This window comes from Lissotriton helveticus, chromosome 2_2, assembly GCF_964261635.1.
Source record: "Lissotriton helveticus chromosome 2_2, aLisHel1.1, whole genome shotgun sequence".
In the NCBI taxonomy this organism is placed as follows: Eukaryota; Metazoa; Chordata; class Amphibia; order Caudata; family Salamandridae; genus Lissotriton; species Lissotriton helveticus.
The window spans coordinates 158,203,391-158,222,329 of NC_136060.1; the positions used below are offsets into that span (position 1 = coordinate 158,203,391).

The 18,939-nt window shown below is 44.2% G+C and overlaps 1 protein-coding gene across 2 annotated transcripts in view; it reads left to right on the forward strand.

Moving 5' to 3' along the window:
- The window catches only part of GUF1 (GTP binding elongation factor GUF1), a 313,519-nt gene that overhangs the window by 212,155 nt on the left and 82,425 nt on the right, over positions 1-18,939 (forward strand). For both annotated transcript variants that reach the window (XM_078678240.1, XM_078678239.1), the window contains exon 14: positions 10,663-10,796. In XM_078678240.1, the coding sequence (XP_078534366.1) occupies positions 10,663-10,796 (134 nt within the window). The remainder of the gene's footprint in view (positions 1-10,662; positions 10,797-18,939) is intronic.

Below are 18,939 nucleotides of genomic sequence, written 5' to 3' on the forward strand. Positions count from 1 at the left end.
TTTCCCTGAGGCCCAGCGCCGCCAGGCGTGCTGGGGTCCAGTAAGTCTTGTGCAATAGCCAGAATTTTGTCTGTGCTAATGCTGGGGAGATTTTGTTTCGTGGGGGGGAGGCCCAGAGGAGATACAGTTCTCTCTTGCTGATTGTGGTGTCAAGTTGTTTTTCCCAGTATGTGGCTGCTTTATCATTAATTTTGGTGGTGCTGGGACGTAGTAGCTTGTAGAGATGATATACCTGATGGCCTAATCTGTTGAGATTCGTCATGTATTGAATGATTGATGGCTTGTGCTTCGCTAATTTTGCTTTTGTCAGGGCTGTTCTGATTTTTAGGAAGTTGTATAGTCTATGTCTGGTAGTTTCTGATTTATTTTTAATGTGGTGAAAGTGGTGGGACTTCCCCCTTCTTCCAGTTATGCTGGGTAGGAGATTCCTAACCTCTTCCATGTCTCTATGGAAAGGGGTTTCCCCCTGTACTTAAACTTGGTGTTTGCCCACAGCGATTCCTATTTTGAATTTTTTACACTGCACTCCATTTTTCTGTCTATTTTGAGCAGGGCATTTTTTGTGTTTTTAAGTATTGGGTTTAAAGCGTGTATATGTTTATTGGCAGTGAGGAGTGCTATTGGTTCTAGGTTGTTCAGGATGGCTCGCTCAATTGCTATCCATACCGGCGTCTACCCCTGACTGGGCAAAATCCAGTAGGCCCCCTGTTTTGCTAGAAATGCGGTTTGGAATGCTTTGAAGTCTGCTACATTTAGGACGTCTCATTTTTTTGTCTAGTCTTCGTTTTTTTAAGCTTATTCTCCCTTTTTTTCCCCGCCATAGAAATTTATTAATCATCTTATCTATCTTGCGATGGAAGTCGTCGGTGAGTAGGAGAGGGAGCATACCAGGCAGGTAATTGATCATCGGGGTGATCATCACCTTAACTGTCTCTATCCTTCCCACCGTGTTATAAATTTTGGGGACCAGGACTCTAGAAGTGTCTTAGTCTTCTCTAACAGTAGCTTTTAATTTTGGTCAAGTGTGGTTTTGAGGTCGTTGCCGAAGTGTACACTCAGATATTTGATGAAACCCATTTGCCATGCTAGGCCGAATTCCCCAATGTGTCTCTAGTGGTGTGGATTTTAAGTGGCTTGCACTCCGACATGTCCTTGTTGAGCTTATATCCTGAGTGTTTTGAATATGTTCCTATGGTTTCTATGAGAGCCGTGATGGAGGTCGTCGGTCGCTTTGTCACTGTGAGGATTTCGTCAGTGTACGCGGCTAGTTTGACTGTGACCTCGTTGATGGTGATCCCCCTCACCTCCTCATTAGCCTTGATATCCCTGATCAGGGGTTTCAAGGCCAACAGGAATAACGAGGGGACAAGGGACATCCTTGTCTTGTTCCGTGTTGTAGGGCGAAGGGTTCAGAGAGCGACCCATTAACTACAATGCGAGCTCTGGGTTCCCCGTACAGTGCCATTACTCTCCGTGTATGTTTCCCCAAGGTTAAATGCCCACATGCATTGTTGTAGGAAGTCCCACAATACCCTGTCAAACGCTTTCTCGGCATCTAGTGTAATAGTCACTGCAGGTTCGTCTATTTTGGAGGCGCGTTCCAGTATGTGGCATAAGAGTCTGGTGTTGTCATGTGACATTCGGGTCTTTAGGAACCCTACCTGTGAGTTGCTTATTAGTCTTGGGAGCACAGTGTTTAGTCTTGAGGCCAGGATTTTGGCGAACATTTTGCAGTCTACATTGATTAGTGATATGGGTCTGTAGTTTTGGGGTAGTTGTGCGTCTTTGCCTTCCTTCGGGACAACAATTATGTTCGCCTCTGACAATGATTGGGAAACTAATCCCTCCCCCGCACAGTGGTTGAACACTTTTTTCATGGTTGGATGCAGGTGCGTTAGAAAAGTTTTGTAGAACGTGGCCGTGTACCCATCTGGGCCTGGTGCTTTGTTTTCTTTTAGAGACTTGACCGCCATCTCTATTTCTACCGAGCTTATTTCCCGTCCTAGCTTCTGTGCTTCTTCATTCGTTATCTTTGGGAGGTCTAGTCTGTCTAGATACCATGCATATCCTTCCTGGTCTAAGGCCTGGTCTTTTTTGTAGAGTTCTTGATAGAACTCTTGGAATGTTCTTAGGATTTCTTTATGTCTTGTGTGTATATTGTTGTGTGAGTGGGTGATTGATGAGATGGTGAACTGTCTTTGTTTGTGCTTTAGGTAGGAGGCTAGGAGCTTCCCCGCTTTATTAGCCTTGCAGAGATTGATGGCCTTATATTTGTTCACCCACAGCCCGGCCCTCTCGCTCAAGATTTTGTAGTACTTGTATTTTTTCCTAGGGAGCTAGTGTTCTTTGTGTCTCTGATGTGGTTCGTCTCTAACCTTTTTGATGTCGTGTTCAAGTTGGTTCAGATGTTGGTTAGCATCTTTGTTAATTTTGGCCTTGATTTCTATTATTCTGCCTCTGACTGTGGCCTTAAGTGCGTCCCTTACGATCTTGAAATCAGTGCTTTGTGTGTCGTTATGCAACAGGTACTCTTTTGTGGCCTCTTCTATTTTGGTTTTGTTGCCTTGGTCTGACAGGACGTCGCTATTAAACCTCCATCTACGGGGGATGTCTTTGTTATGGCGCCCGCTCAGCTGTAAGCTGATGCACGAGTGGTCTGAGAGTATTCTAGGAGCAATGTCAGTGTGTTCTATTAGGTGAGTGTGTGTACCTGTGATTAATATGTAGTCTATCCTGCTGTATGAGTTGTGCGGGTTGGAGTAGAAGGTGTAGTCTCTAGTGTCCGGGTGTTGTAGTCGACATGGGTCTTTGAGGTTGAATCTGGTGCAGATGTTCTTTAGTATGTTGTGTGCATTTGAGGGATGGGAGTGGCATTGTGATTGTCTGTCTAATGTGTGGTCTATGTTAAAGTCCCCGGCCACCACTGTAAGGTCATTCTGGGGAATGATTTCCAGTTTCTTAGAGACTCCCTCCCAGAAGGCGGTGTCGTCTGTGTTAGGACCGTAAATGTTCGCTACATGGATGTTCTCTTCTCCACTTTTCTGGTGCATTATCAGGATTCTCCCTGCTTCATCGTGGCGGTGATCCTCTATTGTTATCTTGGAGTATTTATTTATGAGGGTGATCACCCCCGCATCTTCCCTATTGCCGGTGCGCAGGCTACCTGGCCTATCCATCTGGCTCTCACGCGCTTGGCGTAATCGAGAGAAGGCTTGGTTTCCTGCAGCAGGATCACATCCCCCTTGTTCTTAGCTTGGTAGTCTAGTATTTTTTTTTCTCTTGACTGGGTGGTTGAGGCCTTTGATATTGAGGGAGACTATCTTCAGGTTAGTTGTCAGGGAAGTTGTGCTATTTTGTGTCATTGGTTATAGAGTGTGATCGCCGTTTGGCTCTTCCTCTCTCCACCTTGCGCTCTGTACGTGCCCTCCCTGGGTGACCTACCTGAGGTGGTGGTTGGTACCTGTACTCTTCCCCCCCCCACCCCGTTGGCTCTGTTGTTCCCCTCACCAGATCTTGACGACTTGTTACTTCTTGAACGTAGGTGTATAGATAGAAGGTTGTAGATAGCATAGAAGATAGTGGGTAGACTCAAAATATATAGACAAGACAGACACTCTCTTCCCACCCCCCCCGTTGCAAAACCTTGTATTCTGAACGTGCGACTGCAAGATCGCCGTTCCATCTCCCTAGGAGTCATCATTTAAGTATGCTAATGTCTCCCTCCCCCTCCCCCCCGCCGAGCGCCCTTTCATTTGACCCGGTATATCATATGTGCGTATTGTTTGCCCATTTGCATATAGGCGTTCCCCCCTGATCCCTCCTTCCATCATAGGACCCTATAGCTATCACGCATCTATATAAACAAAAAGGATATATAGAGTCCATCTTTGTCCCTGTGGCGTGGCATTCTGCTTGGCTTTTGTCCGGTACTTCCAACAGCGCCTTGAGGTAGATATTGTGTTAGTCTTGAGACAAAAACAGTTGATCTGAGGTAGCTACGTAGCTTCCTGAGTGATCCTCTTGTCCCTTGGTCTTACTCTTGTTCGATCCTGTTCCCTCCCTTAGTAAGATCTTCTCTGTATTCTATTAGTTTAGTTTAGTCTTGAGGTAGTCGTGGTTGATCTGAGGTAGATACGGTTGTTGTTTCAGAGTGTTCATTTTGCCTCTTGTTTTTCCTCCTGCTCACTCCACTCTTGGCTCCGGCAAAACTCTTCTCTTGCCTGTTCCTGGTTGGGGTGTTTCCATCTCCTGTAGCGTCGGGCCTCCTAGGTATCTGCTTAGCTCTCTTGGGTCCTCGAAAATATGCGTTCTTCCTTTGTCGTTTATTCTGAATCTTGTGGGGCACACAAATGAGAATATGATGTTCCCCTTCCTCAATTTGTCTCGCAGGGCCAGGAAACCTTTTCTTATGTCCACTATGGATTTGGAGTAATCCTGTGTGAGGATTATTCTCTGCCCATTTTACTGCATATTTTTTTTTCCTTGATACTCCAAATATAGTCTCTGCATGCTGTGATCGTAGTGGTGATCGAACTTGATGTTCTTAATTTTGGGGATCATTTCCTCGATGAAGGCCATGCAGGATCCCGCCTTATCTTCCTCGCCCTCTGGTACTCCTATGATTCTTATGTTCCCCCTTCTCTTCCGGTATTCCAATTCTGCCGCCTGTCTCTGGAGGGCTGCTGTGGTCTTAGTTAGGGCCATAAGGTCTTTATTTGTTTATTGATCCCTGTCCTCTATGTCGCCTATTCTCTGTTCCACCATAGTCAGTCTGTTGTTTGCGCGTGCATGTCCACTTTAACAGCTGCAAGTTCCAGTTGGATTGCATCCGTAGTCTGTTTCGTGGTTTTGGCTAGTTCATGGACCTCAGCCAGCTTTTTCAGAATCTGGTCAAGTGTGCTGTTGATATCCGGTTTTTGCTTGATGGGCGAGTCTGTTAGTGTGTCTCCCCTGTTCTTTATCGACTGCAGTTGAATTTTCCCTTCGCTCCCCGCCACGGCTGTCAGCCCTCTCTTCGCTCGATGGAGCTTGAATCTTCTGCCTCCTTTTTGAGCTGTGGGTTGGTATCTCTGTTCCTGTCAGAGTCCACTTTGGCCCTTTTTGGTTTTCTTCTTTAGGCCAGCTTGGTGTGTACTCTTGCGTAGTTGAATGGTGATGTTCTCTGATGTGCCTTTCTCTTGGATGTCAGCCGGTGTAGGCAGGCCTTTCTCTTGGTTGGCGTGTCTTCGCGATGACCGTGTTGACGCCACCCCTTCTGTTGGTGTTTCCGTTTAGGGTGGACATGCCACTCCCTGCCTCGGTAGCAGTGTCTCTTTATGCCTGCATCTTGTGCCTATGCAGCCAACGACCCCCAGTGCTTTCCCCTCTGCCCCACTGCCGCTGAGCCTTCGGTAGGGCTACCTGCGCAAACTGGACTGATGCGTGATTTCCTGTATTTCCTTTATCTTTGCGTTAAGGAATCTCCTCAGTTGGTGGAGCGCACCACTGTTGTCCCTGTTTTGCTCCCCCCTGGCTTGGTCGTCTTTACGTCCGCATTTGTTCTTTGCGTGAGTTGCGGCTTCTACCCCTGCAGTTGGGGCTCTCTGTTACTCTCCTCACTGTTTCCCCTCCTGCTTATGCTCTGCTGCCTTGTAGACCCGAGGGTCTTTACTGTAGCCTATTTTGTTCCTTTCCTCTGCAGTTTGGGGTTGTTCTCTTTCTGCATGCGCTGCTCGGGTACCGTGCGAGCTCACCTTTTAAGATTGTGGCCTCGTCTGGTTATTTTCAGTTTTGCTTTTATCTTCCCCGGTTCAGGTTCTCCGCTCCTGCTTATTGCGGGTGCTTTGAGGGCATTTTACGGCTCGTTTGGGTAGCGGGTGGAATGATGCGTGTATTTCCTTTGTTACCTTTGCCTCCTTTGCTTTTGCGGTAAGCAACCTCCTCAGTCGGTGGAGCGCACCGCTGCTCACCCTGTTTTGCTCCCCCTTGGCTTGGCCCTTCTTTCTGAGTTGCGGCTCGGCTCTGTTCCACTCGCTTATTCCTCCGCACCTAGGGTGCTCCGTTACTCTCCTAACCGTTTTCCCTCCCGCAAATGTTCCGCTGCCTTGTAGTGTAATTCCTATTTCCCTTACAGGTTCTGCGCATTGGAATAACATACACAATAGGCTTGGCATAGGACTGAGGTCAGTATGCCCCTAGCATGTGTATTAAATTTAATTACTGTGTACCAGCTAGCTCAGAGGCCACTAGAAACTTCTTGAAGACAAGAAGGGAATAGCTTCTGGCAACTTCATACCATAAAACCCTGATCCCTCAGGATCGTGGAAACAATATACTACTTTTCATTTAGTCACTCATATCAGAGAAGAACATAGAAGAAACAGTCAGTGTGTTTACAATAAAATGTATTGCACAGTGTTATTCTAGTACTGTTTATATGTGCTGTGACAACTGTTGGACAGTAGTAGAGAAATATGGCCAGAAGTGCAGTTAAATAAAAAGGCATTGTATAGTTCTACCATTTTGCAAAAATAGAGATAAAAAGTGCTGTCTGGGAAACACAACATTCCTTTGTGTCCGCTATCTTTTTCTCTCTCTGCCCAGATCCCCTACTTTTGTGAATCAGACAGGTCTTGCCGTGATTACCTCGACTTCCCAGTGGCGGCCTATTTCACTTTGTCAGAATCTTTGTTTGTTTCATTGTTTCCTTTAGTTCTTGTAAAACAGCTAAACGATCATAGATACAGAATGGTTTTCATCCGCCACTGTGCCTTCACTTTTATGAATAGGTTCCCACATTCGTAAATGGAGTGAGAGCTTCTTGGCTGTGTGTGTATTGCCCCCTGAATCCATATAAGTGTTTGACCCCACTAATGCCCCCCCTAATACCCTAGCTGTTAAGGATTGCTCTATGCACCAGGATGGGTGGATGGACTTTTGCCAGCTGGAGCTGTGGCATGATGCAGGTTGCAGCGTTTCAGGTCAGAGTGTGGGCATGGACGTCTCGCTCTCCTCTGTTTTACTTGGGCAAAGGGAGGTATATTTAAACCAGATAGGTGCCTTGGAATGTTAGTATTGACGTAAAGTCTGTCAGAGGAACACATTCGGAATGAACCCTTAGGGAATAGTGGTTCATGCATATTTAATGAGTTCTTGGAGAAATCAATAATCCTGTGCTAGGGAAAATCCCAAGAGCTTAACCCCTTCCATGCTGATGATGGCCCCCAGCCGTCATGCACTACAGTGCTAGTGTGCCGATGACGGCTGGGGGCCGTCATGACCGCACCCGCGCTGAAATCTTCGTGGCAGCATGGAAGGGGTTAAGGGTCTATTTCTAAGAATTTGTTGTGATGTAGGTTAGTCACTGTTGGACATGGAGATGACTTATTTAGGATGGACCGTCTTCTGCGCCCAGAACACACGTCAGATAATTGACAGCCTCTGTTGCTTGTTATTGTGAAGGGAGGGCTAACGTAGGTGAAAGGGCCTTAAGTGGGTGAAAGGACCTGCCTGTCTGTGGAGCACGAAGGATTTGTGCCACTAAGATGGCGCACCTATGTTAGGGCCTCAATCCAAAACATAACAGTAGACCTGAGGCCGTTTGGGGTTGTTCTCTTTCTCAATCAATCAGTGCATTTATATAGCGCACTACTCACCCGGAGGGTCTCAAGGCGCTTGGGGAGGGGGGACCGCTACTGCTCGAACAGCCAGGTCTTGAGCTGCTTCCTGAAGGCGAGGTGGTCTTGGGTCAGGCGGAGGTGGGTCGGGAGGGAGTTCCAAGTCTTGGCGGCCAGGTAGGAGAAGGACCTTCCTCCTGTGGTGGCTCTTCGGATGCGGGGGACGGCGGCGAGGGCGTGGCTGGTCGATCGAAGCTGGCGTGCGGGAGTGTAGAAGTTGAGGCGGCTGTTGAGGTATCTTGGGCCTTGGTTGTGTAGGGCTTTGTGTGCGTGGGTGAGGAGACGGAAGGTGATTCTCTTGTTGACCGGGGGCCAGTGCAGGTCTCTCAGGTGACCGGAGATGTGGCTGTGTTGGGGGATGTCGAGGATGAGTCGTGCTGAGGCGTTCTGGATCCGCTGGAGTCTCTTCTGGAGTTTGGCAGTGGTTCCGGCGTAGAGGGAGTTGCCGTAGTCCAGCCGGCTGGAGACGAGGGCCTGGGTGACCGTCTTCCTGGTCTCGGTGGGGATCCACCGGAAGATCTTACGTAGCATGCGCAGGATGTTGAAGCATGACGAGGAGACGGCGTTGACTTGTCTGGTCATGGAGAGGGAGGAGTCCAGGACGAAGCCCAGGTTGCGTGCGTGGTCTGTTTGTTTGGGTGCGCTGCCCAGGGCGGGGGGCCACCAGGAGTCGTCCCAGGCGGAGGGTGATGATCCCAGGATGAGATCTTCCGTCTTGTCTGAGTTCAGTTTCAGGCGGCTGTTCGTCATCCACTCGGCTACGTCTTTCATCCCTTCGTGTAGGTTGGCTCTGGCGGTGGCGGGGTCGTTGGTGAGGGAGAGGATCAGCTGGGTGTCGTCTGCGTAGGAGATGATGTTGAGGTTGTGTTGGCGTGCGGTGGCCGCAAGGCGGCTCATGTAGACGTTGAAGAGGGTGGGGCTGAGTGATGATCCTTGTGGTACGCCGCAGATGACTTCGGTGGCTTCTGATCTGAACAGGGGGAGGCGGACTCCCTGTGTTATGCCGGCGAGGAAGGAGATGATCCATTCTAGTGCCTTCTCCTGGATTCCGACGTTGCTGAGGCGCTGCTTGGTTGCCGTTCGAGCTCCCACTCTAAGATGGCGGGCTCGTCTGGGTGTTTTCAGTTTCGGTTTTAGTTTTCCCGGTTCGAGTTCTCCGCTCCTGCTTACTAGGGGTTCTTGAGGGAGTTTTTACAGCTCTTTTGTTTTGGTTGGCTAGCGGTGCTATCCCCCTCCGTTGCCCCGCATCTGCCGCCGCTGTTGTTGTTGTATGTGCGCTAGTTTCCTTACGTTGCAGGCTGCTTTCTATCGGCGGGCTACCCCTGCTTGCTGCAGGGATGTGAAGCGGGTGTGGTTTCGCTTTGAACTGACCTTAATTGCCGGGGACTGACTGCCGGCATGGGTGCTCTGTAGCAGGTCATGGTCAATAGGCTGGACTTTTGGGGGAAGTTGAAAGTTTCAGTGAAAACTTCCTGTGGGTTCCAAAAATATAAGGCTCTCTGTTCGTTAGAGGTCGGATCTGGTAGTGTTTACATACGACAGTTGGAAGCCAGGTACATCATTGAGCTAAGAACCCCTACCCTCGGGGGACTTAACAGCGAGAAAGAGCTTTGGTCATTTGTGGGATGAAAGTTGTGGGAAATGATTTGCTCATTGAGGGCTATATGACTTATGGAAATTGTTAAGTGGCCTTCCAAAATCATAGGAAAGTGGTAATTAATTTGGTGAATTAAGAATATTACCAGTTTTGAATTTTACAAACACTACCCTCGTGATAGTGGGCAATAAGCCATCTGAGTGCCATGCTAAGAGGTCGCATTTATAATGTAAAAAGTGACTGTTTGCTATGTGATTTTGTTATGTTCTTGAATAAGCACATAAATTCTCAGGGTCCATCTGCCCATTAAGGTTTCTATTTAGTGGTGCGGTTATTGATTGGCATCACATTGGCCAAGAATATATGTTTGGTACGGGAATTAATCACACCAAAATCAACGGGCAGTAAATTAAATGGGCGATTTGTATGGGGTAATTCTGTAGAAAATATATCATTAACAGCAAGAAATTATTTCTTGAGAATGCTTTGATGGCAAGCCCCCTTTGTGTAATCAATCCTGAAAATCAATTGTTTACACAGCAGAATATACCAACATTAGCTAGGCTAAGATGGCAGCCACGAAGCGTGTTATAAGCGAGCCCCTTCAAGTCTTTTGTTTGTTTTTAATGCTTTTGGATAAGCAAATTAATTAACTTGTTATTTAAATGTGATGAATTTTGTGGTAACTAACACTGACGAAGGCCAGGTGGCCAGAACACGTGTGTTAGCTTCTTGATTCCTGGAGCATGCTCTGCACTGAGCCAGAGTGCACAGCTTTCTGTGTTTGAAATAGTATTGTGGAACCGTCTCCGCGAGCTGCTGCACCCATGCTGCTGAGAGCGGTGATTTGTTGGCGTTCACACGTGTGGGGATATATATATAAATATTTCTATGGGTAAACAAGTATAGGCCTAAAATGATTAAAATAATATTTCCCAGATCAAAGCCCTCAACAGGTTGTCATAGATCGGGAATAAGTTGTCTTTCTGGAGGTTAGCAATGTACTTCAGGGTTGCTGTTAGGCATGATAATACATTAGCTGTGGATTGGTTGTTTGAGAATGTGCAGCTATCTGAAGACATCATGTAGAATGTGTGCAGGTGAACTCTTCACAGTGTAGAGTGCTGCATTTGATTTTCCCATCCATTGTAATTTGTAGCAATTAATAATTTTTTCTAGAAATAAAAATAAACGAACTTTGGCTGAAATCTTAAGAATGCTTGAACTAACGGTTCATGTGCCATACCCACTACAGATCACAGTCACAGAAATACATAATTTCAGTGGCCCAGCATTTAATAATTGAGATAACACAACTAACATGTTTGGATTTGAGCGCATTTCATTTTCTAACTGTTGTAGTAAGAATTACTTGAAAAATATTTGCCATTTTGCATTCTGTGTTCTTAGGGCCGAAGGGCAGTCCAGAAGACCATGGTTTACATTGATGATCACAGAGTTATGCTGAAGTATCTGTTTCCATTGAACGAAATCGTGGTGGATTTTTATGACAGTTTGAAATCTCTATCTTCCGGCTATGCCAGGTAAAATATTCCAGTAGCAAATGTTCACCATGTGTATACATTTCAATATCTTCTTCCTCCAAAATTGCACAGCTGTTGTATAGTATTTTAGGACCCTACTGTAATCTTCCTGATTCATGCCCTTATATAGGTATAAATCACCATATCCTTATATAGGCATAGAAATCATAACCATATTTAGACATAGCTCATGCAGTCCAAATACCGCAGGGCTACTTCCACTAGTTCCGAAAATCCACAACGATTTCTTGGAAAACTCGGCTTCAGCAGTTAGGGAGTTCCCCTTGCTTGAATATTGATTTGTCCAAGAACTCGTGGAGTTTTCAAAGAACTGAGACTCTTTGATGACGTTATTATGTCCACCTTTACGTCAAACTCGCCACCTTCAAGGTATAAATATGCCCACACTTGCCATAGCAAACACACAGTGGTTTGGAGCAGTTCGACGATCTACTTGCCCGACGCATCCTGCTACAGCAAGTGCCGAAGGAAGCCGACCCTCCAGCAGACGCACTGAGAGAGATGCTGTCTTTTCTCCTGCTGAGAAATCCAGCTCCAGTGTGTGCAAGCTACCCTTGCGTGTTTGTTGGGAAATCGAGTCCTGAGATTGACCTTCTTTATTCTAAACCAAGGTACGGAGCTGATTAGACTCTAAGAGAAATCTTGGATATATTCTTGGCAAAGAGTACTACATTTATGCTACACCTTACTTCTTCCCTCGTACTAGGCTTAGGTTAGGTACATCGGGGTAGGCGTATTTTAGAAGCACCAGTTGAGTACTTTTTAGCCTCTGTTATTTATGTATGTATTTATCTGTGGTCTAGGAACCATACATACAATGCTCTTACAGTATTATTTTATTCTACTCTTTTTACTGTATGCACTAATTTTGCAACCAGTATTTCAATTGTAGTAGTTTATTTCTTATGCTTGATAAAGAAGACTGTTAAATAAATACTTTTATTGAAAACACCTGTCTCTCTATTTTCTCTGCACCTCTGGTGAAACGAAGCATGCACGAATGACTGAGTAAAATATCCATCTATTGTTTCCACGACTCTGAAGATCAGTTATATCTTAGGGAAACAAAGTTGTCATGTTTATGCGGCTGTCAGAAACTAATCCCTTCTTGTGAACTCGAGAAAGTTTCAAGTGACCTCTGAGCTAGCTGGCACTCACAATTAAGTCTAATATATTCGATAGCGACCTAGTAGACATAAGTCCCACGTCACATCTATAGGATATATTATTCCAATGCGCAAAGCCTATTGGGAATATAGGAACTATACTACATGGCGCCCAACGTTTGGTAAGGCACTCATTTAACGCTAGATACTAGAGTAACTCAGTCGTGCTTTTCACAGAGACCCCTTTATCCCGTAAAATACTCCAATAGACGTCTGGAGTGGGTTAAAGGATAAAATATCCGCCTTAAACTGAGTAGGACGAAAAATCCTATTTATTAGTTTTTGGTTTTGTTCAACGTTGAAGGATACAGTGTTCCAAAATATTGTGCACATTATCTTTATTTCCTTGAATCTTGCTCTGCAAGACATTCAACAAAATGTCAAATAGTGACGAAGAAAACAGTAGAGATGCAGTAAATGCAAACCAACCAGGTCTTGACGTTACAGGTTTCCAACAAGACCATGCGGATGCTATAATCATCCCGGAAAATGTAAGGAAAACCATAGCTATAAAGCTTATGGAAAATGGTTCTATCAGCCAGAGGTGGTAGGGTAATTTTTGCCATAGAGTCACATGAATATCGGAGGACAGAGGTATTCTATTCATGGATTATCTTTCCACAAGCAAATCCAACAACACATGTGTTCCACTTCTATAAAATAGAGGAACATCCAGCGGAATAAGTTCCTTTCGAGGACATTGAAATTCCACTAACTTACCAAGAGCATCAGCTCTGGTTTAAAGACGCCCTACAACATCAAAATCACATTACCAGGCTTGGTCCACTAGGTAGACCAGGAGCAACATGCCCGGTTCTAGCCAGCTATACACCACATCCTGCCATTGAACAAATGACAGGTCCAGCACTATTAGCTCAGCTAAAACAATTAATTAAAATCCATAGACAATTGGTACAATATGTCATGCAGACTCTAACAGTCCAACCTGCTACAAGAATTCCGCAGCACACCCCTCATCAGGGAACACAAACAAAATTACACCACAGACTATACAATCAGTCATCGGTAAATTACCCACAAAAAGGGAACAAATTCCATTCTGGTTAGCTCAGAAAATTACTCAGATCGAGGCAGTATTTCCCGATAGTACACCTCATGAGAAACACAGGATTCTTACAATCTGTTTACCAATGGGTATCGCACCACACCTGGAGGACTGCGACACTTGGGGTACAGTCTTTGCTGCAATCTACACAAAAACACGTGGTGTTCCGTCTATAGCGGTAATACCAGATGTCCTAAAACAGATTCGAAATAAATAAGGGGCAGAGCCTGCTTTAAATCTCGGTATGAAGTTGCTGAAAGATTTCAAACAGGTCTCAGCTATAATATTCGCTAATATTAAAGGTGAAGCAGCATCAGTGGCAATCCACCAAAAACCTAAAGAACTGGATGTAACTGAGCAATCATATGAACTGGCCAGAATAATAGAAAAATCCTATGAAGAACTTGGAAGAGATAGTTTGGGAGGGAAATCAGTAAAACCTGAACTAACAGAAAATCCTGAAAAAGTTTTTATTAAAAACACACTCACTACTCCTTAAAAGAAGTGGGAAAATACCAGACTGACACTTCCTAAAGAGAAGCGTTCTCAATCCAGAGGAAGGTCTCCTCAAAAGGAGCCCTCTGAAAAGAGGTATAACCTAAGAAATAGGGATAATTTGAAAAAACCTGATAGATATCAAGATACTGATACACGTTCCTCTCATACCTTTCAGACTTCCTCGCAGAAATCCGAAAGAAGAGGACAATCAGTACACAAGGAAGTACGCGTGCAGTCCAAAGACGATCAACACGTTCTGAAATATAAGAAAACTCAATTTACCAAAAAGAAGGTAGCAAGTCTAAAAATCCGACATGCCAAGGATCTTGAGGACACAACTCAAGAACGGGAAGTGGGCCCAGACAATGGTGGACAGCGCAACAGAGGTTACCATAGCTCGCAAGATCCTGAAGGATCATCTGGAGACAGTGGACCTGACTGAATGCATTCAGGTTGAAACTGCCGATACCAGGGTTAGTGTACCACATAAGTTATATGAAGTCACACTCCGAATAGAGGGGGACATATCTAGGAAAATGAAAGCACTCTTATGGGAAAAACTATCTTATGGTTACGACATCCTTCTGGCTGAAAAAGACTGACTACTTGAATTTGTCAGGGAGAGCCACATGGCAAAGAGATCATTATGCCAGCCTTCTCCAATCATATTCCTATTCATAAAAAAATACACCTATGCCAGAAAATGGGCTGTGGCCCAGGCACCAGCATTATATAAAAATCATGTGGGATGGGATGAGGATTCTCCTCACCATAAGATCCAGTTAAAAAATCAACCCACTGCTCAGAAGCAGTATCCAGTTAAACAAGAATCTAAACAGCAGGTCAGGGAGATCCTAGATCAACTTGAAAACCAAGGGGTGATTGAAACATGCACCTCGTCCATGAACAATCCTTTGTTTCCTGTCTCCAAACCAGACAATACATATCGTCTAGTTTTGGACTACAGACATTTAAATTCCTGTTGCAAAACTTTTGCAGTAAAAAATGCACACAGTGCAGCACTGATGAATAACATCATGCGCAAAAAATATAATACAACATTAAATATTTCAAACGGTTTCTTCTGTCAAAAAGCAGGTACTTGACCGCCTTCTCAATTATGGGGACCCATCGTCACTGCTGTCGTCTCCCACAGGGATTCAAGAACAGTCCTGGGTTATTTTCAGCCAGAGTAACAGAGTTACTACAAACGTACAATGTTGAGGCATTATCTTATGTCAATGACATCTATCTTACAGATGATGATTTGTACAGGCACTTGAACAGGGTGAACACCATAATACTTGGCTTCGCCTCTGAAGGGTACAAATTCAGTTTTTAAAAAATAAGAATTGCCCACCTCAACGTCTTATTTTTAGGATACGAACTTTCAAGTGAAGGCAAAAGCCTTGCAGCAAACGTTTTAGAAAAATGTGCGCTGCTCCAACCACCAAAAACACTGAAAAACTTGCAGTCAGTTCTAGGATTCCTGAATTTCGGAAGAACTTACATTCTAAGCTATGCAGAAAGGGTTAAACCTCTCTACGAACTTATCAAACCTGATTTCAAACCTACTAATTGGACTCAAAAACACACAGAAATTTTGCGTTCATTGCAAACAGTCATGTTAACAACAACACATTTACAGGCACGCGTAAATGAACGCAATCTTGTAATCCAAATCATCCCAGGGAGATGCGGATTCACATATCTAACCTTTAATGAAGGTCAAAAGGTACCAATAGCTTACAAATCAAACTTGTACACACAAGCTGAAATAAAATTCACTTTAACAGAAAAAATTTTGACAGTGGTTCAAACTGCAGTAGCAAAAGAGAGAGCCCTCGCGCAGGGAAAACGGATAAAAGTGGTTATGCCTGTACCTGCCTTTGAGGCAGTGACAAAGGCAAGCATTCCAAATGCAAAAGCTTTACATCCAAGATGGATACAATGGGTTAATTATCTTGCTGCTACAGACGTTGAATACATTTTTGACCCCTACTTAAAGACACAAGAATTTCTCCAATACGAACAAGAATATCCTCTGCCCACTTAAATTCTGCCTCTAGAACATTACGGCTGTATAATTTATACAGACGGATCAGCACAACCCGCAATTGGGGGAAAACAAGCTTATAGTGCTGCGTGCGTGATTGTTAAAGGTCGCTGGCGCGATGGTAAATTCCGACCTATGGTGACAAAAACTCAATCCCTAGGAGACTGTACAGCTCAGTAAGCTGAGCTACAGGCTTTCAAGATGGCGCTTGAAAATACTGATCGTGAATTCCCCACACTCCTAGTGTGCGATTCGTATTACTGCGTCCAGTCTTATAATGAATATCTGCAGAACTGGGTTCAAATGGTTTCAAAGATGCAAAAGGTGGCACAATCAAGCATAAATTGCTTTGGGAACAAGTAGTTCTATTGCAGAAAGAACTACAAAAGACTCACGTGATCCATACACTGAGTCATCAGCGTGATGGCGTTCACGTTGAAGGAAATTCATTGGCTGATGGAGCCGCGAAGGCAGCTGTGCAAAAGGTTTCCGTACCTGCAATCACTCATTCAAAAATAGACAGCGAAATAATGCAAGCTGTCACTGCGTCAATAAAAGATAGTGGTAAAACATTACCAAAAGGCTTTCCACTCAAGTACTCATATCTAACGGATGCAAATAATGTTCCATTTGCTCTAATCCCTGGAGTGGGGGATAGAGTGATCCCAAACATGGAGCACAGGTTAGGACTAATCTTAGCAGCACATGAAGGGTTTGCCTCTGCACACGCAGGTGTTTCCGCCACAGTGTCATTATTAAAGCAGAGATACTGGTGGCCGTGCATGAGGAAACAAACCAGAAACTATGTTTTGGAATGTGAAATCTGCCAGAAAATGAAAGTTTCAACAGTGAAACGGCCGGCGCAGACGCCCCTTCTAATTTCAGATAAACCATTAGCATGTGTTTATCTGGACCACTGCGGTCCCTTGCAGAGGGATAGTAACTATAAATACATCATGGTCACAGTGGATTCATGTTCAAGATTCATTTGGATGTGGCATCAGCACTCGGCTGACGCCCGAACTGTTATAAAAGATTTGCGAGTCTTTATCGGCACGCTACATTCTGACCAGGGTCCTGCTTTTAGCGCTAGGGCTTACAAGGAGGCCATGGCAAGCTTGGGCGTTGCATTGCGGTACTCAAGTCCATTCCATTCTGAGGGAAATTCGGTTGTGGAAAGAAAAAACTGTGACATAAAGCAATCTATAACAGCTAGGGTATTAGGCTCGGGTGACGGAGGGGTCACACATCTAATAAGTCCAACGTAGTCTTAATAACCTGCCAAGAAATTCTCTGGGTTGGATCACTCCATATGAAATCCTTTTTGGTACTAGAATGATGGTTGAAGACCTCGATCGTCATACTTCAGTGGTGGAACAAAAATCCTTTGATATCAAAGATCGTTTGGCTGTTTTACAGGACTCAAATAAAACAAGAAGAGGTCTAAGCAACACCATATAAAAGCCAACGACCACTGAAGAGAAACCACCTGTTTCAGCAAGACCTGTCTGTATTCCAAAGATTGGGGATCTGGTCAGAGAGAAAATAGCGGATAAGAAGGAATTTGGGCCTTCTTACAGAAAACCAGTACCTGTACTAGCAGTCCACGGATCAAGAACAGTGTTACCTGGTAAAACCACACCATGTGGCCGATAATAAGTATTAGGCCCAGTGGACTCCAAAGATGTAGCAGACGACCAAATCTTGCTACCATCCAAGAGGTTCAAACTGAAAGACTCATCACCTTTGAAGAATCTGCAGAGAGAAAAGAAGGACTATGCAACAAAGCCATGGAACTTGTGCCTCTTGAAACCCAAATAACAGTTTGTCAAGAAACTCCCGTTTACCATGATGTAGCAGCTGACTATACTAACATGTCAAGGGAACAAGCAGCTCCAGCGATTTCAAATAATCAGGATGCAATACCAACAATTGACAGAACTGCATCTGGCTATTTCATCAACTTTGATACATTTTCTGAGGATCCAAGTGAGCCAGAAACAACGCCAGCAAATAAAACTTTCAAGGAACAAGTAACAGAATGTTTTCACCAGCTTGCAAATATATATTTGGTTTCAGCATGGGTTGAATTTTGGATTGTGTTAGGTGTACTTTTTCTCCTACTATGGCTCATTCTTGTTTTAAGTTTGGGAAAGCTGATAGATGGAAAATATAGTAAAATGGACACAGCAAGTAAGAACATCAACTTGCTCCTGAAGCCACACAAATCATCTCATCGTGAACAAAGAGACCTGTCATCAGTGAACATCACAGCCGTTCCTCTACCTGGTGGAATAGCATGGGATAGAACTGATTATGACATTCATGGCCCAGTCGAGCTGCTGAAGATTCCACACCAATTTAAGGTTTCCTTGAGTGATTTTGTTTCACCGAGTACATTTTCTGATGATTGGAACTTTGAGACTGTTAATAACATGATGGCAGACTTAGAAATGTCAGCAAAAAAAAAACATGAATACTTAGAAGCTTCATCAAATTATGAAGAAATGTATTGTTTTAGTCATTTTGGTCATCATTATTTGCACAAATCTGCAAATCCTAGAAATGTTTTAACTTATAATCAATTGGAACATTGTTCAACGCCACCAAAGGGTAGCTCTAAAACATTCTATAGAAAATTTCCAAACTTTACAGGTTTTAATGTCACAAATCCAGAAAGCTTTTACTTTAAAAATGTTAATAAGACAGGCATGAAAAGTATGTTAACAAATACTAAACAAATTTATTCTGCTGCCTTTTATGCTCAATTGTTCACATTAGGCTTTGACTTTTGGAAAGACAACATTGAGACAACAACTGTTTGGGGCACAAAAGACTGGCAGGTACAAGGTTTAGAAGCATTATTCAGAGCCTACATCATCCCAGAACAAATACTGTTCTTAAATGAAACTGTTAAACAGACATTTTGTCTTGGCCTGGCTAAGATAAAAGATTTAAACAAACCGTCCATACCTAAGCCCACACCTGATAGTAATAGAACTACAGATGAGGAGGTAGACGTAAATTATATTTTACAACAAAACAGAACTAATCCTGAATGGAAACAATGGTTATTCTGGCCCACAGACACGAATAACTGTCAAGATAGATTCCTGAACAAGACACAAGGGTTTACAGTAACTAGGCCAGATCCAAGATATGTCCAGAGACAACATCCAGGGATAATAACAACTTAGTGTAGGAAAACTGTGCCTTGAGTGGCTACAAAAGTCCACACTCCCAGAAATAAAACAACACTTAACCTTACTTAAAGATGGCGTTGATGTGAGAGACTTCTTACAAGTGCCTCGTAAACCACGTCATAAACGTTTCATA